The following is a 27401-nucleotide window of genomic DNA, read 5'->3' as shown; positions in this document are numbered from 1 at the left end:
TAGCACGATGATGGCTTTAACTGGCTTACATAAGAACGTAATTTCATGAGTGCTCGCCGTCTCTATCGTCAGGCTTATCTTCTCGGCGAATTTTGTTATATGTTCAGATAACGAAATTTATCAGCATATGCCTTTTTGGAAACCGTATACATTACAGTTTCTGAATTTTGTTTATCACTACATAGGTTGGAACCCAGTGGAAAATGAAGGAGTAATCGTGGAAGCGACTGTACAGAGGTCTGCTTTATACCTTGCGGTTTTACAGACATATTTTCCCGAGAGACTGTTGACGCAATTACCCCATATCTAGATGAACAATGGAACAGCAAACGTACAGAGTATGTATGCTTGGGATTTTACGTCGTACTTAACAATTTGACAGTCATATAGCGACAATGACAGCGATGTCTAGAAATGGCTATTCTGCACATAGAAAATCGTACAATATTATAAGGCTCATACACAATTTCAGTTTGTAAATCAATAGTGTCTACGTTTATGTAACAATTTCTCTCACCATAATAAAGAATTTAAATGTTTTGACAGCTGTCTATACCATATTCCATAGCTTTTAGTCGTACTTATACCATATATTTTAGCCGTCTTGTACACGTATATACATAGTACCTAGATATGATACTTTACAACCATGGAAGGGACGTCAGGTCGTAGTCTATTTTAATGGTGTTCTTTTCGATGGTGTGTGTTCACACACAGTGCGGGTTCAGTAACCATCATCGAGAGGCAATATGTAGATACCCGCACTTTGTCTCCTTGTGGAGAATTGGCGACAACAAACGGTTATTTGGCGCTGCTCGCGTAGTCTATTGTCTGTCTAACGTTTAAAGACCACTTGTCTTCCACAAATGTGTTTAATTTCTTGAGGTCAATTCACTGAAACCTCTCTGCGGACAGAAAAAGAGGGAGCTGGTTGGTTTACAAACAAGGTTATCGTTGTGTAATATCCTCATAGGATGTGTGCTATGGGAAGATGACGTTCAGTTGTGTGGATTTCGTGCGGCAAATGGTCCAGTTGGCTGCAAGCGTCAACGCCCAGAATAAGGTAAAGGGTTTATGGTTCACGCTTACAGACTGGTTATGTAACCGTTGCTACAATTGACCAATGATGTTTCCTGAGATAAATAAGTCGCTGTCCGAGCTTACTGACCAACCACCATTGCACATCTGTAAGTTTTCCCCGCAGAGCAACGTGTTATACCACTGGTAATTTATTTCGGACAGAATTTTCCCCGGTTGATCCTGTTGTTTTTTTTTAACAACTCACCCTAAAAAAAAACAAATAAATAAATATTACATTGTGATATTATACAGTTAAGAAAGGCGTTTATCCGTTTGGCAGCTGTAGAAAATAACGCCCGTGTGTATGAGTGAATGTGATATACAGACACATACACATACTTTTTTTTAAGGGTAAACTGGGAAATCTGTACATTGAGAAGTTAAAAAGAACATGCTCATTACATACCCATTTCCAGCCGCATTTAAACGTCAACAATCCGTTACACACTCAAGTCTTTATTTAAATTCATAAAATATGGCCATTACCCTGCCAATATACAGTAAGGATGGATAGCTTTTCACTTATCTCGTTTGACGAAAATGAGCGATGCAACAGTAGGTCTACACAACATGTCGAATGCCGAACTGGTATCGTTTTACTCCATTTTATAAAGCAAAATATATAAAACAGAAGACTGATATGCAGAAAGGAGAACTGAGCTAAATTAAATTTCCTTTGCCTGTAAAACCAGACGTTTCAAAGGTTCAATTCCACGTCATCATCTCAGCTACCATGTTTATATCTGGTTGTGTGAAACAGAAAATAGTCGCAAAGAAGTAATCAAAAATTCACAGATTATCTCGTTAAAACAGATCTTAAATTGTAAAAATGGTTCATAAAGATATAATTACCTAAATGGAGTGCCAGAAACGTGCAGATATTTAGTGGTGGTTATGGGAGCAGACGTGTTGACGTGATCGTTGCTGAGAGATTAAACTAGAATTTGTTTGGGCCCTCTTCTTCAAAATATTGAACAAGTGCCTCATAAGAAGGATCAATGGGGTCTTTTTAGTAGCATAACCTCCATTTTGCCATCTGCAGATGGTAATCGGCTGTATTCTAGTGACGTCACGCTATCTATACCACGTTCTGGGTTGATCGGCCGGGAAATGCAAATTTAGCCCAAATGGTATGCCAGGTACGCCACCAAAACAGCCCACAATAGCATTACTTTTACATTCCTCGTATGATTAATGTAACTAGGCTCATTATCAGATGATCTGTCATTAACAGCATTTTTACTGAAGAAGCATTTTAAGTATTACATTATATTTACTTTGCACATGATGGGAGAACAACTTTGTACTGTGCAGCTCATTAAAACCAGTGTGGTTATTGCTTGTTTGCTGCTGGAGATGTGTGTCAATGCCATAATACACGAAACGTGCCTGATGTGTGGCTTTGACGCTGGCCACAATACTGGACGAAAAATGGTGCTCTGTTATGTAGTTTACAATTGAACGCTGTACATCAAGACTTGTGCTAGGCAAAAAAAAATCCCTAAAGAAACACTGGCTGCAACTAAATAAATTTGCTCCACATAGGATAAAATAAGTGCAAGTATTTTAAACTTCCATCTTTAGAAATACGGCGCATATTTTATAATCTTATTTTTGTAGACGGGAGATAGTGCTTTGTTAGTATGTATGTGTGTTTGTGATATAGTGGTACATAGACATAGTTTCATTAAAAGACGTAATGGAAAGTCAATACATTGAGATGTGAAATGAACACGTTTCTGCCCATTTGCCCGCAAATAAATGTTAACAACGCCTTACACGTTGAGGTCTTTATTCAAATTCATAAAATATGAACATGTTTACAGGATCAGTAGAAGTAAGTTAAGACGTGATAGCCTTTCTGCAATGGTACCTTTTGGGCATATTTTCATTAAATGAATAATCACCTTTCAACATGTATAAGGCTTTGAGCAAATTACAAAAAGCAAGAGAAAAGTCAGTACATGGTGAACCCCCAGTTAGTAATTTAATAATATCATTTTCAAAGGATGATTTGTGTTTTTGATCAAGCAAAAAAAAATACAGCAGTCCACATTTTGTCTCTATTTCGTGTACACTCATATGTGAATATTCGGATGACCTGTACATTTACTTTTAAAATTTTCAAGATTTTCGGCTCAGTTGACAACAGTGCATCAATAGTTTAATTACTCTGGTGTGTACTTATTTATTCACACTCATTATTACAGCGAGTTAAGGTAGATTAACTGAGGTAGGTAAGCGTTCGTGTCATTTCCTTACCTGAGATCTATATGCCTGAAAACTGCGTCATAGCAAAGTTTTGATCATATTTTTGACTTTCATTCAAGAAGACTGGTAATTGAAATCTACCCGCCAAACACCAAGAGGTAAGTAAGCTCTCCTAAGTAATATACCTTAACTCAAAGTAATAAGGGGTGTAAATAAAAAAAGGAAACACCTGAGCATTTAAGCTCTTGGTTAAATGTGATCAACGCAGGTAAAAACCTTAAAAGTCTTGCATGTAAACGTACAGGTCAAGCAAATATTCTCCTAACAGAGCACAAAAAATGTGGACTGCTGTATTATTTTGCTTCATCAAAAATACAAACCATCCTTTTAAATTGGTTTTATCAAAGTATTAACTCGGGATTCACGATATACTTACTTTTACTTAATGTGTTAGAAAGCCAACATTGCCGAAGGACTATCACGTCTTAATTTACTTCTACTGATCCTACAAACATGTTCATATTTTATGAGTTTGAATAAACACCCAATCGTGTAAGGCGTTGTTGACATTTATATGCGGCTAGAATTGGTCAGAAGCGTGTTCATTTCACTTCTCAATGTACTGATTTTCCAGTTTGCTTTTTGTATTCACTATGTCAATGTGTCTGTATATCACAGGCACCCATACACAATGGCCTCATTTTCCACAATCGTCAAATGGAAAAACACTTTTCTTCGCTGTATAATGTCATCATATAATATTCATCCAGGTCAAAAGTTGGATTTATTGAACAGTAGATTAATAAAACAACTCATGTCCAGCGGACTTTTTTTATTCATTGATATGTTTTGGCTTTAATAGCTTAATAACCTTATACACAACAAAATACTCGGCAATTCTTATCGAAAAGACTCATATTTTGATTTTAAAACCGTACGTAAATTTACCCTGTTTTATTTTTAAGTTCGCAGAAATATTTGAAATATTTCCAGGGGTTTTCAAGAAGTAAAATTCATTAAAATATGCCAGAGCTCATAGTATAATACATTGCCTGCCTAAGAACTAACGCCGTAAAAGGTCATTAAGTCACGTAACTTACATCACCGTTCTACAAGAACTGGTTTTAAAATATGCATCGTCTATCTTATGATGGACGTTTGAAATATTCACACTTATTATATTCTGTGTAATATTTTTCTTAGTTTGGGCCAGTGGGTTTGGTACTTACTACAGGTCTTAAAATACAACGTGCAGATGTCCAGAGGACCATCTCTCGTCAAGTGTTGTGGGTGGCCTAACATTAGTATATCACGTACCTTATCCTGTACACTGACATCAGCACCCGTCTCCAATTGTTAGAAGTTATACAAAACAAAATGCTCAGCAATTCTTATCGAAAAGACTTGTATTATGGTTTTAAAACCCCTCTAAGTACTAAGTATGGTGCCAACTACACCAAGCTGAGCAAACGGGATAGGAGGTCCTTTGATTTCTCTTTAGTCCAGTAGTGAACAACTGCATCTGCATAATAATCCTTGAGACATCTTAACTAATTTACTGTTGGGATTGTGTGCACTCACAAGTTTTACCGCTTCAGAGCGAATATCCTGAAATCTATTAAACAACGTTTTGGGTGGAATGCTGTGGAAGTAGTTGGTGTATCCCTAGACAATCTTCTACAAGTGACAGTTACGTGCTAATCACAAGGACCTTTGGACACTACAGTCAAGTCTTTGTCAAGTCCTATGAAAATGCCACTGAACTAGCACTCATGTAAGATTTTCCAATTTATCCATGTTCCAAGTCCTGTTACCTGATGTTACCTGATATCCACTGCTCGCCCTATAATGTTTCATGAACCTTATATTCTAGCAACATCAAGGATACAGAGTCATCATCAAAACAATGAATGAGCCCTGGCTTCTCCATAGCATAGGATCGTCTTCATGAAAGAATGCTACATCCATAAAGAAATAATTTGTATGAGCTTCCATTCTGTTAATGTATTGATGGAACAAGTGCATTTTTATGTAGTAGTTTAGCAATCTCCAATTATCAAGTCGCAAAATCCCAATATGATGTCATTGTTTACAATGGATAAATTAGAAAATCTTACATGACTGCTAGTTCAGTGGCATTTTCATATGACTTGACAAAGACTTGACTGTACTGTCCAAAGGTTCTTGTGATTAACATGTAACTGTCACTTGTAGAAGATTGTCTAGGGATAACCAGCTACTTTTAGAGCGTTCCACCCAAAACGTTGTTCAAGAAATCTGAAGATATTCGCTTTTAAGAGGTAAGTTGTGGGTGAACATTATCCAAACAGTAAATTAGGCAAGATTTCTCAAGGATTATTATGCAGATGCAATTTTTCACTAATGGACGAAAAAAAGAAGAAAAAAAAACAAAAAAACAACGCGCCTCATATCCAGTTTGCTCATCTTACTGTAGTTGGCACCATACTTAGTATGTAGAACCGTTTTAAAACCATAGTATGAGTCTTTTCGATAAGAATTGCCGAGCATTTTGTTATGTACAAGTTCATTAAGCTAATGGAGCCACAACATATCCATAAATATAAAACAGCCGCTTGACATAGGTTTAATTTAATTTACTGTTCACTAATTTCAACTTTTGACTGAGATAAATGTTACATTGTGACATTATACAGCGAAGGAAAGTGGTTTTCCGTTTCACGACTGTAGAAAATAACACCATGGAGCGTGTATGAGTGCCTGTGATATACAGACACATAGTCATAGTGATTTCAAAAGGTGAATTTGAAAATTAGTACACTGAGAATAGAAATGAACAGGCTCTGTAGTTTACTTACGCCAAGCCAGCAAGTACAAAGCACACCTCAAATGATTTATACCCCACCAAAATAGCTCACATTCGTATTGTTTTTATATTACCTGTATTAACAGGTGTAGCTCCATTAATTATTAGTCAATTTGTCATTCATAGCATTTTTACTGAAGTTGCAGTTCAAGTATCACATTATTTTTACTTTGTACAGGATGGGTGGTCCCCTTTGCACGATGCAGTTTGGAAAAACAATGTAGATATTGTTCGTTTCCTGCTGGAGAAGGGTGCTGATGTCAGTGTACAGAATAAGGTACGTGATTTACTGATGTGAGGCCGGCGACAAAACTTGACGAGATGGTGTTCTGCACAACTGCACTTTGTATTTTAACACCTGTTCTAAGCACCAAATCCACTGGCCCCAACTGAGAAAAATGCTCTACACAGCATATAATAAGTGTGAATATTTCAAATTACCATCTTTAGAAGGTAGACGCATATTTTATTACCAGTTCTTGTAGAACGACGACGTAAGTTACGTTACTTAATGACCTTTTACCGCCTTAGTTCTTGGGCAGACACAGTATTTTAGTTAGTGCTCGGGCACATTTTAATGACTTTCACTTCTTAAAGTCCTCTGAATGCATTTCACCCATCTGCAAAATTAAAAAAAAACTGCGAAAAACCTCGTACGGTTTTAAAACCATAATATGGGTCTTTTGGATAAGAATTGCTGAGTATTTTTTTGAGTGTAAAGTTATTAAGCTATTAAAGCCAAAGCATATCCATGAATATAGAACATCCACGTGACATGAGTTTATTTTAATCTACTGTTCACCTACTTAAACTTTTGACTTGAATAAATGCTATATTGTGACATTATACAGCGAAGAAAAGTGCTTTTGAGTTTGACGACTGTGGAAAACAACGCCAGTGTGTATGAGTGCCTGTGATATACAGACACATTGACATAGTGAATATAAAAGGCGAACTTAAAAATCAGTACATTGAGAAGTGAAATGAACACGCTTCTGCCCATTTCCAGCCGCATATAAATGTCAACAACGACTTACACGCTTAGGTCTTTATTTCAACTCATACAATGTGAACATGTTTTTAGGATCAGTAGAAGTAAATCAAGATGTTATAGCCTTTCTGCAATGGTCGCTTTCTAACACATTTTCATAAAATGAATAATCATCTCATAACATGTATAAGGTTTTTCGCAACCTACAAGCAGCAAGAGAAAGGTCAGTATATCGTGAACTCCCCAGTGTTTTATTTAAGGAGGCCAATTTAAAAGGGCGGTTTGTATTTTTAATGAAGCAAAGAAAATTCAGCAATCCGCATTTTGTCTTCATTTCTTGTATTAGGTGAATAGTCGGTTGACCTGTACATTCACGTGTAAGATCTTCAAGATTTTCGGCTCTGTTGATAACAGTTGCATGAATAGTTTAATTGCTAGGGTTTGTACATTTTTATTTTACACCCATTTTTACAGCGAGTTAAGGTAGATTAGCTGAGGTAAGTATACGTTGGTGTCATTTCCTTACCTGAGATCTACATGTCTCAAAACTACGTCATAGCAAACTTTTGATCATCTATTTGACTTGAATTCAAAAATACTGTTAATTAAAAGTACTCGCCAATCACAAAGTTTACAGACCAAATTAGTCCATAATACTCTTTGCAGAGTGTAAATGTCTACTGAAAAGTCAAAGAAAACAAAAAGAACGCACGCTTTCAAGTGTATGTCAAACAAAATCTTTTTTTTTTCAACTTTTCTTAATCTAATAAACGGCTTTTAAAACACTGGCTGTTTTAGAGGGCCTTTTCTGACCATAATCTAAACAATGACATCACATAGGGTTTTTGCCACTTGATAATTGAAGACTGCTAAACTACTACATTAAAATGCACTCGTTCCATGAATACTTGAATGGAACCTGAAGCAAATTATTTCTTAATGGATGTAGCATTCTTTGATGAAGACGATCCTATGCTATGGAGAAGCCAGAGCTCATCCATTGTTTTGATGATGACTCTGGATCCTTGATATCGCGAGAAGAATGTCGAGTGGAACATTCTACTATGAGCGGTGGACATTAGGTAACATCAGGCAACAGGACTTGGAACATGGATAAATTAGAAAAATCTTACATGACTGCTAGTTCAGTGGCATTTTCATCGGACTTGACAAAGACTTGACTCTATTGTTTAAAGGTACTTGTGATTAGCACGTAACTGTCACTTGTAGAAGGTTGTCTAGGGATAACCAGCTACTTTTAGAGCGTTCCACCCAAAAGGTTGTTTAATAGATCTCAAGATATTCGGCCTTAACAGGTAAAATTGTTCGCTCACACTATCCCAACAGTAAATCAGACAAGATGTCTCAAGGATTATTATGCAGATGCAGTTGTTCAGTAATGGACGAAAGAAACAATAACGCGCCTCCTATGCAGTTTACTTAGCTTGGTGTAGTTGGCACCATACTTAGTACTTAGAGGGGTTTTAAAACCATAATATTAGTCATTTTGATAAGAATTGCTGAGCATTTTTTTTATATAAGTTCATTAAATTACTATAGCCAAAACATATCCATGAATATAAAACAGCCGCTTGGCATGATGTTTATTTAAATCTAATGTTTACTAAATCAAACTTTTAACTTGGATAAATGTTACCTTGTGACATTATACAGCGAAGAAAAGTGGTTTTGCGTTTGACGACTATAGAAAATAACACCATGCAGTGTGTATGAGTGCCTGTGATATACAAACATACAGACATGGTCATTTTAAAAGGAGAAGTCGAAAATCAGTACACTGGGAACAGAAATGAACAGGCTCTGTATATTACTTACGAAAAGCCAGCAAGTACAAAGCACACCCAAATGTCTTATACGCCACCACATTAGCTTACATTTGCATTATTTTTACATTCCTCTTGTTAACAGGTGTAGCTACATTAATTATTAGTGAAATTGTAATTTATTGCATATTTACTGAAGTAACATTTCAGGTATTTCATTATGTTTACTTTGCAAAGGATGGGCAGACTCCTTTGCAGTATGCAGCTCAGGAAAACAATGTAGAGATTGTTCCTTTCTTGCTGGAGAAGGGTGCTGATGTCAATGTAGAGAATGTAGTACGTGATGTACTGATGTGAGGCCGGTGATGTGATGTGAGGTTTAGGGCAGATTGTGCAATGTTACCTTCCTTTACTCACGTGTAAATTGACCCTTGAATTTCAAGACCTGTTCTGTGCGCCAAATCTGCAAGTAAATAAGTTTGCTCCACGTAGGATATAAGTGTATATATTTCAAACTTCCATCTTTAGAAAAACGATGCATATTTTATAACGTCTTTCTGTAGTCCGCAGATGTAACTTACGTAATTTAATGATATTTTAGAGTGTTAGTTCTTGAGCAGGCAGAGTATTTATTTAGAGCACGGGCAGATTTTAATGACTTCATTTTCTCGAAAACCCCTGACAAAATTTCATCATCCTACAAAATTTTAAAAAATAGTGAAAATCTATCTACTGATTTAAAACTTATAATGTGAGTCTTTTCAATATTAATTGCTGACTATTTTTCGTCTATATTCCTATTCGGCTATCAAAGCCAAAAGCTATCAATGTCAAATGGTACCCATGAATATAAAACAGCCGCTTGACCTGAGTTTATTTTTAACTGCAGTTCATTACATCAAACTGTAGATTAACATAAGTTTTACACTCTCACGTAACACAGTTGAGAAAAGCGTTTTTCCGCTTGGCAGCTGTAGAAAAAAGCATAGTGTGTATGTGTGTCTGTGAAATACAGATACATCGACATAGAGAATACAAAAGGTGAACTGGAAAGCCAGTACATTGAGAAGTGAAATGAACACGCTTCTGCCCATTTCCAGCCGCATACAAATGTCAACAACGCCTTACACACTCAGGTCTTTATTCCAACTCATAAAATATGAACATTTTTTTATAGATTAGTAGAAGAAAATTAAGACGTGATAGCCTTTCTGCAATTATAGCTTTCTCACTCATCTTCATAAAATGAAAATCAGCTCATAACATGAATAAGGATTTGCGCAAAATTGAAAAACCAAGAAAGTCCCAGTTAATAATTTAATAAGATCAATTTAAAAGGATGGTTTGCATTGCTCATGAAGGAAAGTCCACATTTTGTCTTCATTTCTTGTACGCTATTAGGTGAATATTCGGTTGACCTGTACGTTTACATGTAATATCTTCAAGATTTTCGGCTTAGTTGATAAGAGTTAATGAATAGTTTAATTGCTCTTGTGTGTTCTTTTTTTATTTACACCCATTATTATAGCGAGTTAAGGTAGATTAGCTGAGGTAGGTAAAGTTTCGTGTCATTTCCTTACCTGAGATCTACATGTGTGAAAACTACGTCTTAGCAAACCTTTGATCAGATTCATTATACGTGACTTTGGCATTAAGAACATTTCTACTAAAGTAGCTTTTCAAGTATTACATTATGTTTACTTTGCACAGGATGGGTGGACCCCTTTGCTCTATGTAGCTTGGAAAAACAATGTAGATGTTGTTTGTTTGCTGCTGGAGAAGGGTGCTGATATCAATGTACAGGATAAGTTACGTTAAATACTGACAGAAGGACGGCCACATAACTTGACCGGAGATGGTGCTTTGTCATGCAGTTTACTGACGTAACAGTTGCACGTTGTATTTCAAGACCAGAGCTAAGCACCAATCCCACCGGCCCAAATGAAGAAAAATGCTCTACAAAGAATATAATAAGTGTGAATATTTCAAAATCCATCTTTAGAAGATCAGCGCATATTTGTAAGTTACGTTAATTAATGGCTATTTACCGCCTTAATTCTTGGGCAGGCACAGTATTTTAGTTACAACTCGGGTACATTTTGAAGACTGTCACTTTTTAAAATCCCCTGGAAATATTTCACCCTTCTGCAAAATTAGAAAAAAAGAGTGATAAAGCACGTACGGTTTTAAAACCATAATATGAGTCTTTTCGATAAGAATTACTGAGAATTTTTTTGAGTGAAAGGTTATTAAGCTATTAAAGCCAAAACATACTCATAAATATAAATCATCCACGTGAGTTTTTTTTTCAAACCTACTATTCACTTAATCAAAGTTTTGACTTGGATAAATGTCATATGATGAAATTTTACAGCGAAGAAAAGTGTTTTTCCGCTTGACAACTGTGGAAAATGAGACCAGTGTGTATGAGCGCCCTTGACATACAAACACATAGACATAGTGAATACAAACGGAGAACTGGAAAATCTGTACCATGGCAACAGAAATGAACAGGCCCTGTAGTTTACTTATTTCAGGCCAGCAAATACAAAGCGCATTTCCAATGCATTATACGCCATCAAAATAGCTCACATTCGTATTGTTTTTATATTCCCCGTATTAACAGGTGTAGCTACATTTTTTATTAGTCAATTTGTCATTCATAGCAGTTTTACTGAAGTAGCCGTTCAAGTATTACAGTATTTTAACTTTGCACAGGATGGGTGGACCCCTTTGCACATTGCAGCCGGGAAAAACAGTGTAGATGTTGTTCGTTTCCTGCTGGAGAAGGGTGTTGATATCAGTGTACAGGATAAGGTACGTGATATACTAATGTTAGGCCTCCCACAAAACTTGACCAGAGATGGTCCTCTGGACAACTGCACGTTGTATTTTAAGACTTATGCTAAGCACCAAACCTACTTGCCCAAACTAAGAAAAATGCTCTACACAGAATATAATAAGTGTAAATATTTCAAACGTCCATCTTTAGACGGACGACGCATATTTTATAACCATTTCTTATAGAACGGCGATGTAAGTTACGTTACTTAATGACCTTTTACGGCGTTAGTTCTTAGGCAGGCAATGTATTACACTTAGAGCTCTGGCATATTTTAATGACTTTTACTTCTTGAAAACCCCTGGAAAGATTTCAGCCATCTGCGAACTTAGAAAAAAAAAGAACAGGGTGATTTTAAGTACGGTTTTAAAACCATAATATGAGTCTTTTCGTTAAGAATTGCCGAGCATTTTGTTATGTATAAGGTTATTAAGCTATTAAAGCCAAAAGATATCAATGAATATAAAACATCCGCTTGACATAAGTTTCTTATTAATCTACTGTTCATTAAATCTAACTTTTGACCTGGATGAATATTATATGGTGACAATATACAGCGAAGAAAAGTGTTTCTGCGTTTGACGACTGTGGAAAATAACGCCAGTGTGTATGAGTGCCTGTGATATACAGACACTATCATGTGTTGTACACATGTAAATTATCGAAGAACACCGGTCTGTAACTGCAAACAACTTTTACTAGTCACTCATAACTATACAGTCTATATCCTGCATCACTATAGTCCGTTTCACATATAGATGTAACCACATTATATGACATCTCCCCTCTTAAGTCCATCAAACGTTTGTCAACTACTAAAATCTATTAACTGAAGTTAACTAAAGTCTTTGAGTATATAATTTCAAACTTAAACTAGCAAACTGCATGGAAGAAATCTAAATTCAATGTTGCCTTTTAACTTTTAAGTGTATTGTCCTTTGACTACACTACAGCAACATTGCTAACTACTGCTAAACTGTAAACTTATTCAGAACTTCTAGAAACGAATGTCAATCAAATCCGTAACGTTTTGGAGGTCGGACCACTTGTCCAGAGCGCGTGACTTTACGTCCACTATGCTGATTTGCTTGAGGCTGATTTCCTACAATAGGGGTTTCCTGCATGTAGTCATCAAGTGGGTCAACTTCCGGTGGGGTCATCTCGTATGTAATACCTGGAGCTGGCTTTAAATGCTTACGGTTACGACGGTATTTGCCTCTGCTCGTTTCGATATTATAAGATCGCGGTGTTGGGAGCTTATCTGTGACAATTCCCGCTGTCACCCAACCCTTCTCATTGTCTAGTTTTACCCGAACCGTGTCGCCTGGTTTCAGTTCAGGAAGTTCTCGTACACCATGACGATCGTTGAAGTAGCGTTCATTCAACGATTTGGCTCTATCATCATTCCCTCTCACCCTCTCAAAGTTCGGCCACCTTGGAGTTAAGTTTTCGGTGAGAATGGGGAGGGTTGTTTTTAATGGTCTTCCCATTAAAAGTTCCGCCGGACTACATCCTGTAGGCTGCGTCGGCGTAGAACGGTAAGTCATTAGGCCAAGAAAGTGATCTTTCTGTCCTAATATTTTCTTCGCGGTGGCGACGGCTCTCTCAACCTCACCATTTGCCTGATGATGATGAGGGCTCACTGTCGTATGCTGAAGGCAATACGCGGTTTGGAATTCTCTAAATTCTCGCGAGACAAAGTTGGTACCATTGTCAGTAATAAGTTGTTCGGGCGTTCCGAATCGCGCGAAAATCTCTTTCATCTTGAGAATAGTAACATTACTGGTTAATCGCGGGACGTGTTTTAACTCAAAGTATCGCGAAAATAGTCGATTACAAGTAAGTAATGTTTACTTTTGAATTCCAGTATATCTGCGGCTAACTGTTGCCAAGGACGCGAAGGTAACGGCGTTGATTTTAGCGGTTCCTTGCGTAAACTAGGTCTGTTTATCTGACAGTAGGAACACTGGGCAACTTTAGTCTGGATCTGCTTTGTTAATCCTGGCCACCATACTGATTGGTTGGCCCGTTGTATGCACTTAGTCATGCCTAAGTGTCCGTCATGTATTCGGTCCAAGATCTCGTCTCGAGAACTCGCTGGAACCACAATACGTATACCACAAGTCAAAAGTCCATTGACTGTGCTCAGTCTCTCACGTACAGAAAAGTAACCTCGGATACTTTCAGGTACATCTCTTGCGTGTTCAGGCCATCCATTTTGAACAAAGCGAATAACTGTCAAAAGTTGTTCATCTGCGTTGGTTGCTTGTCGCAAACTGTCTAATTTCGCGTCTGATGCTGGCCAATGCGCACGTACCGCGTTTACATGCGCGATGACGTCTTCTTCTAGCGATGTGTCTTCTGTCGTTAACAATGGGCTTCGCGAAAGCGTATCGGCTACCACCATTGTTTTACCTGGTGCATGTTCCGCAATAGGGTTGAATCTCATTAGTCGCATTAACAGTCTCTGACATCGAATCGGCACTTGATCTATGTCTTTACTGTTCATGAGAGGAACAAGCGGCTTATGATCCGTCACGAGTCGAAATGATTCTAATCCAACTAGATATCGCGAAAATTTCTCGCAGCACCAAACTGAAGCTAGGCACTCTTTTTCAATTTGTCCGTAGCGCTTTTCAGTTTCGGTAAGAGTTCTAGATGCGTAAGCTACCGGTTTCCACAGCTGACCATGTTGCTGCAGAATAACACCACCAAGTCCGTATCGCGACGCGTCTGCGCTTACCATCGTTGGCAAGGTAACGTCGTAGATTGCTAATACAGGTGACAATGACAGAGCATGCTTAACAGCACGAAAAGCTTTGTCCTGTGGTTGTCCCCATATCCAAACCTTATCTGATTTGAGCAATTCATTCAGTGGTTGTAGCATGTCCGATAAGTTTGGTACATATTGTCCAAGGTAATTTACCATACCGAGAAAGCGTCTTAATTCTACAATGCCATTAGGCGGCTGTAAGTCCACGATCGCCTTGACTTTGTCGGGGTGAGGACTGATTCCTTCAGCACCCAGTCTATGGCCTAATATGTCCATTTCTGTCTGACAGTGCACAAATTTCTCCTTGTTTAACGTCATCTGTGCTTCGCGCACTCTATCGAAAACACGATTTAAATTTCTGTCATGGGATTCGCGAGTATCTCCGCCCACGAATATGTCGTCCATGAAGACTGCGGTACGCTCGAGGTCACCTAATAATTCTGTAACGATGCGCGTGAAAATTTCTGGCGCACTCGAAATTCCAAACGGGAGTCTACGGAAAGCATATCGTCCGAGATGCGTCATGAAGCATGTTAGTTTTGAGCTTTCATCGTCAAGAGGAATTTGACAGAAACCGGAACTCGCGTCAAGTCGCGAAAAGTACTTCGCGTTTGCCATCTTGTGTAGAACGTCGTCAATTGTCGGTAACGTATATCGCTCGCGTTTAATCGCTTTATTGAGCTGTCGCAGATCGACACAAATGCGCACTTTGCCATTCGGCTTTACCACTGGAACCATAGGCGCACACCAGTCTGTAGGTTCGGCAACCTTTGTGATGACACCTGACTGTTCCATACGTTTCAACTCCGCTTCGACTTTTGGTAGTAACGGAATCGGTATTCGTCGCGCAGTATGAATTGCGTACGGTGTGACGTTTTCTTTCAGCTTTATTTTCACCGGATCGCACCTCATAAGTCCAATATCACCGAATACACTGTCGTTGATCTCATCCAATCGTTGGATTAATCCCATGGCAACTGCTACTCCACGGCTCAACAAGTTATGTGTAGGTCCAGAAACAACAAAAATGTTCACTGTAAATTTCTCGTCGTTCAGCCTAATGTCGGTTTCGAACTCTCCCCGAACTGTCAGATTTCCGCCGGGACTGCGTAACATAGCACTGGCTGGTTTGAGAGCTGGTCTAGGCTGCAGTGAATTGTATGTGGTTTCACACATAATTGTCACATCTGCTCCAGAATCAATCTTGAATTTAATCGGTTTATTGAGAATTCTAAGATTGACAGTCCATGCTGGTTCCTGTGAGTCGACACAATTAACAGCTCCAAGGAAATTATAACCATTGTCAAGATGTAGCTGGCTTGTCTGATGAGTAACAATGTCAACGTTTTTAGTTACACAGCATCGTTCATAATGTCCAATATGGTGGCATCTGTTACACTCCGCATTCTTAGCAGGGCATTTATTACGTGCATGTAATAAATTACAACAGGTACAACGATTACCGACTGGATTTTTCTGCTGCGATTGTCTCTGTCTAGGCCTGGCACCGCCAGGCGTATTTTGTCTGTTTGAATGGCTACCTCTACCTCTGGCATTGACTATAGGCGTTGCCCGGGACTGCGTGACCCGTATAGCATCGGCTGATGCTGAGGTTGACCGAATTTCATTTCGCAGACTTTTAACTAGTTCTGAGTGTCGAGCTGTTTCAATTGCACCATCTAATGTTAAGTCAGTTTTCATTTGTAATCGTTCCGATACTTGCCCGTCTAATAATCCTATAACAAGTCGGTCTCGTATGTATTGATTTCTGGCATCCCCAAAGTCGCAGTGTTCGCTTAGCGTGTACAAATTCCGCACAAAAGTTTCAACACTTTCACCGTCTTGCTGCACACATTATTTTGTTGAACCTGCAGCGCTCGAAAATCACTTTTCGCTTGGGAACAAAGTGTTCATCAAATTTCTGCAGAACTTTGTTATAGTCTGTCTTGTCATTGTCATTGAGAGCAAACGATTTGAAGATTGCCTCGGACTGTGATCCCATTGCATAGATCAGCGAACTAACTTGAACGTCGCCATATTCCTTGTGGAGTTTTGTCGCGTGTCTGAAGCGACTAAACCTTTCTCGCCACTCTATCCATTCCGTTGGTCTGTCGAACGAAAATGGTTCTGGAGGTTCGAACTTGGCCATTCGTCTATCTAGTCTGACCACTCTGACACCATATCATGTGTTGTACACATGTAAATTATCGAAGAACACCGGTCTGTAACTGCAAACAACTTTTACTAGTCACTCATAACTATACAGTCTATATCCTGCATCACTATAGTCAGTTTCACATATAGATGTAACCACATTATATGACAGACACATTGACATAGTAAATATAAAAGGCGAACTGTAAAATCAGTACATTGAGCAATAAAATGAGCACGCTTCTGCCCATTTCCAGCCGCATACAAATGTCAACAACCCTTACACGCTTAGGTCTTTATTCAAACTCATAAAATATCAACATGTTTACAGGATCAGTAGAAGTAAATTAAGACGTGACAGCCTTTCTGCAATGGTAGTAAACTAACACATTTTCATAAAATGAATAATCACCCTTTAACATGTATAAGGCTTTGCACAAATTACAAAAAGCAAGAGAAAAGTCAGTATATCGTGAACCCTCAGTTAATACTTTAATACGACCAATTTAAAAGGATGGTTTATATAAAACGATGAAGCGAAAAAAAAAGTAATACAGCAGTCCACATTTCTTGTGCTCTAGTAGGTGAATATTCGTTTGACCTGTCCGTTTACATGCAAGATTTTTAAGGTTTTTTTCTGGGTTGATCACAGTTAATCAAGGGTTTAAATGCTCTGTGTGTACCTTTTTATTTACATCCCTTATTGCATTGAGTTAAGATAGATTAGCTGATGTAGGTAAGCGTTCGTGACATTTCCTTACCTGAGATCTACATGTCTGAAAACTACGTCATAGCAAACCTTTGATCATGGTTTTGACTTTCATTCAAGAATACTGGAAGTTGGAAGTCCCCGCCAAACACAAAGATTGTCGAACAAATTAGTTTGTAATACACTTTGCACAGTGTAAATGTCTACTGTAAAGTTATAGAAAACAAGACGAACACACACTATGAAGTTTTTACTCTAAAGAAACAATTTAGGTTTTCAAATTTTTCAAATTTATTAAACGCCTTTTAAAACACTGTCTGTTTTATTTGTTTTAATTATTTGATTGGTGCTTTACGCCGTACTCAAGAATATTTCACTTATACGACGGCGGCCAGCATTATGGTGGGAGGAAACCAGGCAGAGCCCGGGGAAAACCCACGACCATCCGCAGGTTGCTGGAAGACATTCCCACTTACGGCCGGAGAGGAAGCCAGCATGAACTGGACTTGAACTCACAGCGACCGCATTGGTGACAGGCTCCTGGGTCATTATGCTGCTCTAGCGCGCTAACCAACTGAGCCATGGAGGCCCCCTCTAGCTGTTTTAGTGGCACTTTCTGGCTATATTGTAAACAATGACATCACATAAGGTTTATGCCACTGAATAATTGGAGACTGCTTAAATACTTCATTCAAATGTACTTGTTCCATGAATACATTAACTGAATGGAACCTGAAGCAAATTATTTCCTATTGGATGTAGCATTTTTCGATAAAGACGATTCTATGCTATGAAGAACTCAGAGCTAATCCATTGTTTTGATGATGACTCTGGATCCTTGGTATCGTGAGAACATAAGGTTCGTGGAACATTCTAGGGCGAGCGGTGGGCATCAGATAACATGACTTGTAACATGGATAAATTAGAAAAATCTTACATGAGTGCTAGTTTAGTGGCATTTTCATACAACTTGACAAAGGCTTGACTGTACTGTCCAAAGGTCCTTGAAATGAACACGTAATTGTCATTTGTAGAAGACTGTCTAGGGATACACCAACTACTTCCAGAGCGTTCCACCCAAAACGTTGTTTAATAGATCTCAAGATATTCTCTCTTAAGTAGTAAAAATGTGAGTGCACACTATCCCAACAGTAAATTAGGCAAGATGTCTCAAGGGTTATTATGCAGATGGAGTTGTTTTCTGATGGACGAAAGGAAAAACTGGGCCTCCTATCCAGTTTGCTTAGCTTTGCGCAGTTGGCAGCATACTTAGTACTTAGAAAGGTTTTAAAACCATAACATGAGTCTTTTCGATAAGAATTGCTGATAATTTTGTTTTGTAAAAGTTCATGAAGCTAATGGAGCTAAAACATGTCCATAAATATATAACAGCCGCTTGATATGAGTTTGTTTTAATTCACTGTTTACTAAATCAATCTTTTGACTTGGATAAATGTTACATTGTGACATTATACAGCGAAGAAAAGTGGTTTTCCGTTTGACGACTATAGAAAAAAACACCAAGCAGTGTGTATGAGTGCCTGTAATATACAAACATACAGACATAGTCATTTCAAACGGCGAATTCGAAAATTACACTTTATTTACACCAAGCCAGCAGGTGCAAAGCGCACTTCAAATGTCTTATACGCCACCACAATAGCTCACATTTGTATTATGTTTACATTCCCTGTATTACCAGGTGTAGCTACATTAAATATTAGTGAATTTGTCATTCAAAGCAGTTTTACTGAAGTTGCAGCTCAAGTATTACATTTTTTTTACTTTGCACAGGTTGGGTGGACCCCTTTGCAGTATGCAGCTAAGGAAAACAATGTAGATGTTGTTCGTTTCCTGCTGGAGGAGGGTGCTGATGTCAATGCACAGGATAAGGTAGGTGAAGTACTGATGTGAGGCCGGCCACAAAACTTGACGACAGATGGTGCTTTGTCATGCAGTTTACTTTTGTGACAACTGCACTTTGTATTTTAAGACCTGTACTAGACACCAAATCCAATGGCCCAAACTAAGAAAAATGCTCTACACAGAATATAATAAATGTAAATATTTCAAACGTCCATCTTTAGACGGACGACGCATATTTTATAACCAGTTCTTATAGAACGGCGATGTAAGTTACGTTACTTAATGACCTTTTACGGCGTTAGTTCTTAGACAGGCAGTGTATTATACTTAGAGCTCTGGCATATTTAAATGACTTTTACTTCTTGAAAACCCCTGGAAATATTTCAGCCATCTGCAAACTCAGAAAAAAAAAAAAAAACATCGTAAATTTACGTACGGTTTTAAAACCATAATATGAGTCTTTTCGATAAGAATTGCCGAGCATTTTGTTATGTATAAGGTTATTAAGCTATTAAAGCCAAAACATATCCATGAATATAAAACATCCGCTTGACATAAGTTTCTTATTAATCTACTGTTCATTAAATCTAACTTTTGACCTGGATGAATATTGTATGGTGACAATATACAGCGAAGAAAAGTGTTTTTGCGTTTGACGACTGTGGAAAATGAGACCAGTGTGTATGAGCGCCCTTGACATACAGACACATAGACATAGTGAATACAAACAGCGAGCTTGAAAATCAGTAGCATGGCAACAGAAATAAACAGGTCCCTGTAGTTTACTTATTTCAGGCCAGCATGTACAAAGCGCATTTCCAATGCCTTATACGCCACCAAAATAGCTCACATTCGTATTGTTTTTATATTCCCCGTATTAACAGGTGTAGCTACATTTTTTATTAGTCAATTTGTCATTCATAGCAGTTTTATTGAAGTAGCCGTTCAAGTATTACATTATTTTAACTTTGCACAGGATGGGTGGACCCCTTTGCACATTGCAGCCGGGAAAAACAGTGTAGATGTTGTTCGTTTCCTGCTGGAGAAGGGTGCTGATGTCAGTGTACAGGATAAGGTACGTGATATACTAATGTTAGGCCTCCCACAAAACTTGACCAGAGATGGTCCTCTGGACAACTGCACGTTGTATTTTAAGACTTATGCCAAGCACCAAACCTACTTGCCCAAACTAGGAAAAATGCTCTGCACAGGATATAATAAGTGTAAATATTTCAAACGTCCATCTTTAGACGGACGACGCATTTTTTATTACCAGTTCTTATAGAACGGCGATGTAAGTTACGTTACTTAATGACCTTTTATGGCGTTAGTTCTTAGACAGGCAATGTATTACACTTAGAGCTCTGGCATATTTTAATGAATTTTACTTCTTGAAAACCCCTGGAAATATTTCAGCCATCTGCGAACTTAGAAAAAAAAAAGAACAGGGTAATTTAAAGTACGGTTTTAAAACCATAATATGAGTCTTTTCGATAAGAATTGCCGAGCATTTTGTTATGTATAAGGTTATTAAGCTATTAAAGCCAAAAGATATCAATGAATATAAATCATCCGCTTGACATAAGTTTCTTATTAATCTACTGTTCATTAAATCTAACTTTTGACCTGGATGAATATTATATGGTGACAATATACAGCGAAGAAAAGTGTTTCTGCGTTTGACGACTGTGGGAAATAAGGCAACTGTGTATGAGTGCCTGTGATATACCGACACATTGACATAGTGAATATAAAAGGCGAACTGGAAAATCAGTACATTGAGCAATAAAATGAGCACGCTTCTGCCCATTTCCAGCCGCATACAAATGTCAACAACTCTTACACGCTTAGGTCTTTATTCAAACTCATAAAATATTAACATGTTTACAGGATCAGTAGAAGTAAATTAAGACGTGACAGACTTTCTGCAATGGTAGCAAACTAATACATTTTCATAAAATGAATAATCACCCTTTAACATGTATAACGATTTGCACAAATTACAAAAAGCAAGAGAAAAGTCAGTATATCGTGAACCCTCAGTTAATACATTAATACGACCAATTTAAAAGGATGGTTTATATAAAACGATGAAGCGAAAAAATAATAATACAGCAGTCCACATTTCTTGTGCTCTAGTAGGTGAATATTCGTTTGACCTGTCCGTTTACATGCAAGATTTTTAAGGTTTTTTTCTGGGTTGATCACAGTTAATCAAGGGTTTAAATGCTCTGTGTGTACTTTTTTATTTACACCTCTTATTGCATTGTGTTAAGATAGATTAGCTGATGTAGGTAAGCGTTCGTGTCATTTCCTTACCTGAGATCTACATGTCTGAAAACTACGTCATAGCAAACCTTTGATCATGGTTTTGACTTTCATTCAAGAATACTGGAAGTTGGAAGTCCCCGCCAAACACAAAGATTGTCGAACAAATTAGTTTGTAATACACTTTGCACAGTGTAAATGTCTACTGTAAAGTTATAGAAAACAAGACGAACACACACTATGAAGTTTTTATTCTAAAGAAACAATTTAGGTTTTCAAATTTTTCAAATTTATTAAACGCCTTTTAAAACACTGTCTGTTTTATTTGTTTTAATTATTTGATTGGTGCTTTACGCCGTACTCAAGAATATTTCACTTATACGACGGCGGCCAGCATTATGGTGGGAGGAAACCAGGCAGAGCCCGGGGAAAACCCACGACCATCCGCAGGTTGCTGGAAGACATTCCCACTTACGGCCGGAGAGGAAGCCAGCATGAACTGGACTTGAACTCACAGCGACCGCATTGGTGACAGGCTCCTGGGTCATTATGCTGCTCTAGCGCGCTAACCAACTGAGCCACGGAGGCCCCCTCTGGCTGTTTTAGTGGCCCTTTCTGGCTATATTGTAAACAATGACATCACATAAGGTTTATGCCACTGAATAATTGGAGACTGCTAAACTTCTTCATTCAAATGTACTTGTTCCATGAATACATTAACTGAATGGAACCTGAAGCAAATTATTTCCTATTGGATGTAGCATTTTTCGATAAAGACGATTCTATGCTATGAAGAACTCAGAGCTAATCCATTGTTTTGATGATGACTCTGGATCCTTGGTATCGTGAGAACATAAGGTTCGTGGAACATTCTAGGGCGAGCGGTGGGCATCAGATAACATGACTTGTAACATGGATAAATTAGAAAACTCTTACATGAGTGCTAGTTTAGTAGCATTTTCACAGAACTCGACAAAGGCTTGACTGTACTGTCCAAAGGTCCTTGAAATGAACACGTAACTGTCATTTGTAGAAGACTGTCTAGGGATACACCAAATACTTCCAGAGCGTTCCACCCAAAACGTTGTTTAATAGATCTCAAGATATTCTCTCTTAAGAGGTAAAATTGTGAGTGCACACTATCCCAACAGTAAATTAGGCAAGATGTCTCAAGGGTTATTATGCAGATGGAGTTGTTTTCTGATGGACGAAAGGAAAAACTGGGCCTCCTATCCAGTTTGCTTAGCTTTGCGCAGTTGGCAGCATACTTAGTACTTATAAACACAGGATAAGGTAGGTGAAGTACTGATGTGAGGCCGGCCACAAAACTTGACGACAGATGGTGCTTTGTCATGCAGTTTACTTTTGTGACAACTGCACTTTGTATTTTAAGACCTGTACTAGACACCAAATCCAATGGCCCAAACTAAGAAAAATGCTCTACACAGAATATAATAAATGTAAATATTTCAAACGTCCATCTTTAGACGGACGACGCATATTTTATAACCAGTTCTTATAGAACGGCGATGTAAGTTACGTTACTTAATGACCTTTTACGGCGTTAGTTCTTAGACAGGCAGTGTATTATACTTAGAGCTCTGGCATATTTAAATGACTTTTACTTCTTGAAAACCCCTGGAAATATTTCAGCCATCTGCAAACTCAGAAAAAAAAAAAAAAAACATCGTAAATTTACGTACGGTTTTAAAACCATAATATGAGTCTTTTCGATAAGAATTGCCGAGCATTTTGTTATGTATAAGGTTATTAAGCTATTAAAGCAAAAACATATCCATGAATATAAAACATCCGCTTGACATAAGTTTCTTATTAATCTACTGTTCATTAAATCTAACTTTTGACCTTGATGAATATTGTATGGTGACAATATACAGTGAAGAAAAGTGTTTTTGCGTTTGACGACTGTGGAAAATGAGACCAGTGTGTATGAGCGCCCATGACATACAGACACATAGACATAGTGAATACAAACAGCGAACTGCAAAAACAGTAGCATGGCAACAGAAATAAACAGGCCCTGTAGTTTACTTATTTCAGGCCAGCATGTACAAAGCGCATTTCCAATGCCTTATACGCCACCAAAATAGCTCACATTCGTATTGTTTTTATATTCCCCGTATTAACAGGTGTAGTTACATTAATTATTGGTCAATTTGTCATTAATAGCATTTTTACTGAAGTAGCATTTCAAGTATTACATTATTTTAACTTTGCACAGGATGGGTGGACCCCTTTGCACATTGCAGCTAAGCAAAACAATGAAGATGTTGTTCGTTTCCTGCTGGAGAAGGGTGCTGATGTCAAAGTACAGAACAAGGTACGTGATTTACTGATATGAGGCCGGCGACAAAACTTGACGAGATGGTGTTCTGCACAACTGCACTTTGTATTGTAACACCTATACTAAGCACCAAATCCACTGGCCCCCAACTGAGAAAAATGCTCTACACAGCATATAATAAATGTGAATATTTCAAATTACCATCTTTAGAAGGTAGACGCATATTTTATTACCAGTTCTTGTAGAACGACGATGTAAGCCAAGTTACTTAATGACCTTTTACCGCCTTAGTTCTTGGGCAGACACAGTATTTTAGTTAGTGCTCGGGCACATTTTAATGACTTTCACTTCTTAAAGTCCTCTGAATATATTTCACCCATCTGCACAATTAAAAAAAAACTGCGAAAAACCACGTACGGTTTTAAAACCATAATATGGGTCTTTTGGATAAGAATTTGCTGAGTATTTTGTTGAGTGTAAAGTTATTAAGTTATTAAAGCCAAAGCATATCCATGAATATGGAACATCCACGCGACATGAGTTTATTTTAATCTACTGTTCACCTACTTAAACTTTTGACTTTGATAAATGCTATATTGTGACATTATACAGCGAAGAAAAATGCTTTTGCGTTTGACGACTGTGGAAAACAACACCAGTGTGTATGAGTGCCTGTGATACACAGACACATTGACATAGTGAATATAAAAGGCGAACTTGAAAATCAGTACATTGAGAAGTGAAATGAACACGCTTCTGCCCATTTCCAGCCGCATATAAATGTCAACAACGACTTACACGCTTAGGTCTTTATTCGAACTCATAAAATGTGAACATGTTTGTAGGATCAGTAGAAGTAAATTAAGATGTTATAGCCTTTCTGCAATGGTCGCTTTCTAACACATTTTCATAAAATGAATAATAATCTCATAACATGTATAAGGTTTTTCGCAACCTACGAACAGCAAGAGCAAGGTGAGTATATCGTGAACTCCCCAGTGTTTAATTTAAGGAGGCCAATTTAAAAGGGCGGTTTGTATTTTTAATGAAGCAAAGAAAATTCAGCAATCCGCATTTTGTCTTCATTGCTTGTATTAGGTGAATAGTCGGTTGACCTATACATTCACTTGTAAGATCTTCAAGATTTTCGGCTCTGTTGATAACAGTGCATGAATAGTTTAATTGTTAGGGTTTGTACGTTTTTATTTTACACCCATTTTTACAGCGAGTTAAGGTAGATTAGCTGAGGTAAGTATACGTTGGTGTCATTTCCTTACCTGAGATATACATGTCTCAAAACTACGTCTTAGCAAACTTTTGATCATCTATTTGACTTGAATTCAAAAATACTGTTAATTGAAAGTACCGCCAATCACAAAGTTTACAGACCAAATTAGTCCATAATACTCTTTGCAGAGTGTAAATGTCTACTGAAAAGTTAAAGAAAACAAAAAGAACGCACACTTTGAAGTGTATGTCAGACAAAATCATTTTTTTTTTCAAATTTTTTTAATCTAATAAACGGCTTTTAAAACACTGGCTGTTTTAGTGGCCCTTTCTGACCATATTCTAAACAATGACATCACATAGGGTTTTTGCCACTTGATAATTGAAGACTGCTAAACTACTACATTAAAATGCACTCGTTCCATGAATACTTGGATGGAACCTGAAGCAAATTATTTCTTAATGGATGTAGCATTTTTTGATGAAGACGATCCTATGCTATGGAGAAACCAGAGCTCACCCATTGTTTTGATGATGACTCTGGATCCTTGATATCGCGAGAAGAATGTCGAATGGAACATTCTACTATGAGCAGTGGACATTAGGTAACATCAGGCAACAGGACTTGGAACATGGATAAATTAGAAAAATCTTACATGACTGCTAGTTCAGTGGCATTTTCATAGGACTTGATCAAGACTTGAATGTACTGTCCAAAGGTCCTTGTGATTAGCACGTAACTGTCACTTGTAGAAGGTTGTCTAGGGATAACCAGCTACTTTCAGAGCGTTCCACCCAAAAGGTTGTTTAATAGATCTCAAGATATTCGGCGTTAACAGGTGAAATTGTTCGCTCACACTATCCCAACAGTAAATCAGACAAGATGTCTCAAGGATTATTATGCAGATGCAGTTGTTCAGTAATGGACGAAAGAAACAATAACGCGCCACCTATGCAGTTTACTTAGCTTGGTGTAGTTGGCACCATACTTAGTAAGCAGAACGGTTTTAAAACCATAATATTAGTTATTTTGACAAGAATTGCTGAGCATTTTTTTATATAAGTTTATTAAATTACTATAGCCAAAACATATCCATGAATATAAAACAGCCGCTTGTCATCAGTTTATTTAAATCTAATGTTTACTAAATCAAACTTTTAACTTGGATAAATTTTACAGTGTGACATTATACAGCGAAGGAAAGTGGTTTTCCGTTTGACGACTGTAGAAAATAACTCCATGGAGTGTGTATGAGTGCCTGTGATATACAAACATACAGACATAGTCATTTCAAAAGGAGAACTCGAAAATCAGTACACCGGGAACAGAAATGAACAGGCTCTGTATATTACTTACGCCAAGCCAGCAAGTACAAAACACACCCCAAATGTCTTATAAGCCACCACATTAGCTTACATTTGCATTATTTTTACATTCCTCTTGTTAACAGGTGTAGCTACATTAATTATTAGTGAATTTGTCATTCATTGCATTTTTACTGAAGTAGCATTTCAGGTATTACATTATGTTTACTTTGCAAAGGATGGGCGGACTCCTTTGCAGTATGCAGCTCAGGAAAACAATGTAGAGATTGTTCCTTTCTTGCTGGAGAAGGGTGCTGATGTCAATGTAGAGAATGTAGTACGTGATGTACTGATGTGAGGCCGGTGATGTGAGGTTTAGGGCAGATTGTGCAATGTTAACTTTTTTTTACTGACGTGTAAATTGAGCCTTGAATTTCAAGACCTGTTCTGTGCGCCAAATCTGCAAGTAAATAAGTTTGCTCCACATAGGATATAAGTGTATATGTTTCAAACTTCCATCTTTAGAAAAACGATTCATATTTTATAACATCGTTCTGTAGTCCGCAGATGTAACTTACGTCATTTAATGATATTTTAGAGTGTTAGTTCTTGAGCGGGTAGAGTATTTATTTAGAGCTCGGGCAGATTTTAATGATTTCATTTTCTCGAAAAGCTCTGACAAAATTTCATCAACCTACAAAATTTAAAAAAATAGTAAAAATCTATCTACTGATTTAAAACTTATAATGTGAGTCTTTTCAATATTAATTGCTGACTATTTTTCGTCTATATTCCTATTCGGCTATCAAAGCCAAAAGCTATCAATGTCAAATCTTACCCATGAATATAAAACAGCCGCTTGACCTAAGTTTATCTTTAACTGCAGTTAATTAAATCAAACTGTAGATTAACATAAGTGTTAAACTCTCACGTTATACAGTTGAGAAAAGCGTTTTTGCGCTTGGCAGCTGTAGAAAAAAGCATAGTGTGTATGTGTGTCTGTGAAATACAGATACATCGACATAGAGAATACAAAAGGTG

The 27401-nt window shown here is 37.6% G+C and overlaps 1 protein-coding gene across 1 annotated transcript in view; it reads left to right on the top strand.

The window, feature by feature from the left end:
• LOC135462589 (putative ankyrin repeat protein RF_0381) overlaps positions 1-27401 on the top strand; it is a 60499-nt gene that overhangs the window by 15794 nt on the left and 17304 nt on the right. Inside the window, exons 2-8 of the mRNA XM_064739813.1 lie at positions 186-338; positions 974-1063; positions 6315-6413; positions 11630-11728; positions 19184-19282; positions 20232-20330; positions 23766-23864. Of these exons, the coding sequence (XP_064595883.1) occupies positions 318-338; positions 974-1063; positions 6315-6413; positions 11630-11728; positions 19184-19282; positions 20232-20330; positions 23766-23864 (606 nt within the window). The 5' untranslated portion in view covers positions 186-317. The remainder of the gene's footprint in view (positions 1-185; positions 339-973; positions 1064-6314; positions 6414-11629; positions 11729-19183; positions 19283-20231; positions 20331-23765; positions 23865-27401) is intronic.

The sequence above is a fragment of the Liolophura sinensis genome, chromosome 2 (genome assembly GCF_032854445.1).
Source record: "Liolophura sinensis isolate JHLJ2023 chromosome 2, CUHK_Ljap_v2, whole genome shotgun sequence".
In the NCBI taxonomy this organism is placed as follows: Eukaryota; Metazoa; Mollusca; class Polyplacophora; order Chitonida; family Chitonidae; genus Liolophura; species Liolophura sinensis.
This window is presented reverse-complemented; position numbering and strand designations above follow the sequence as displayed.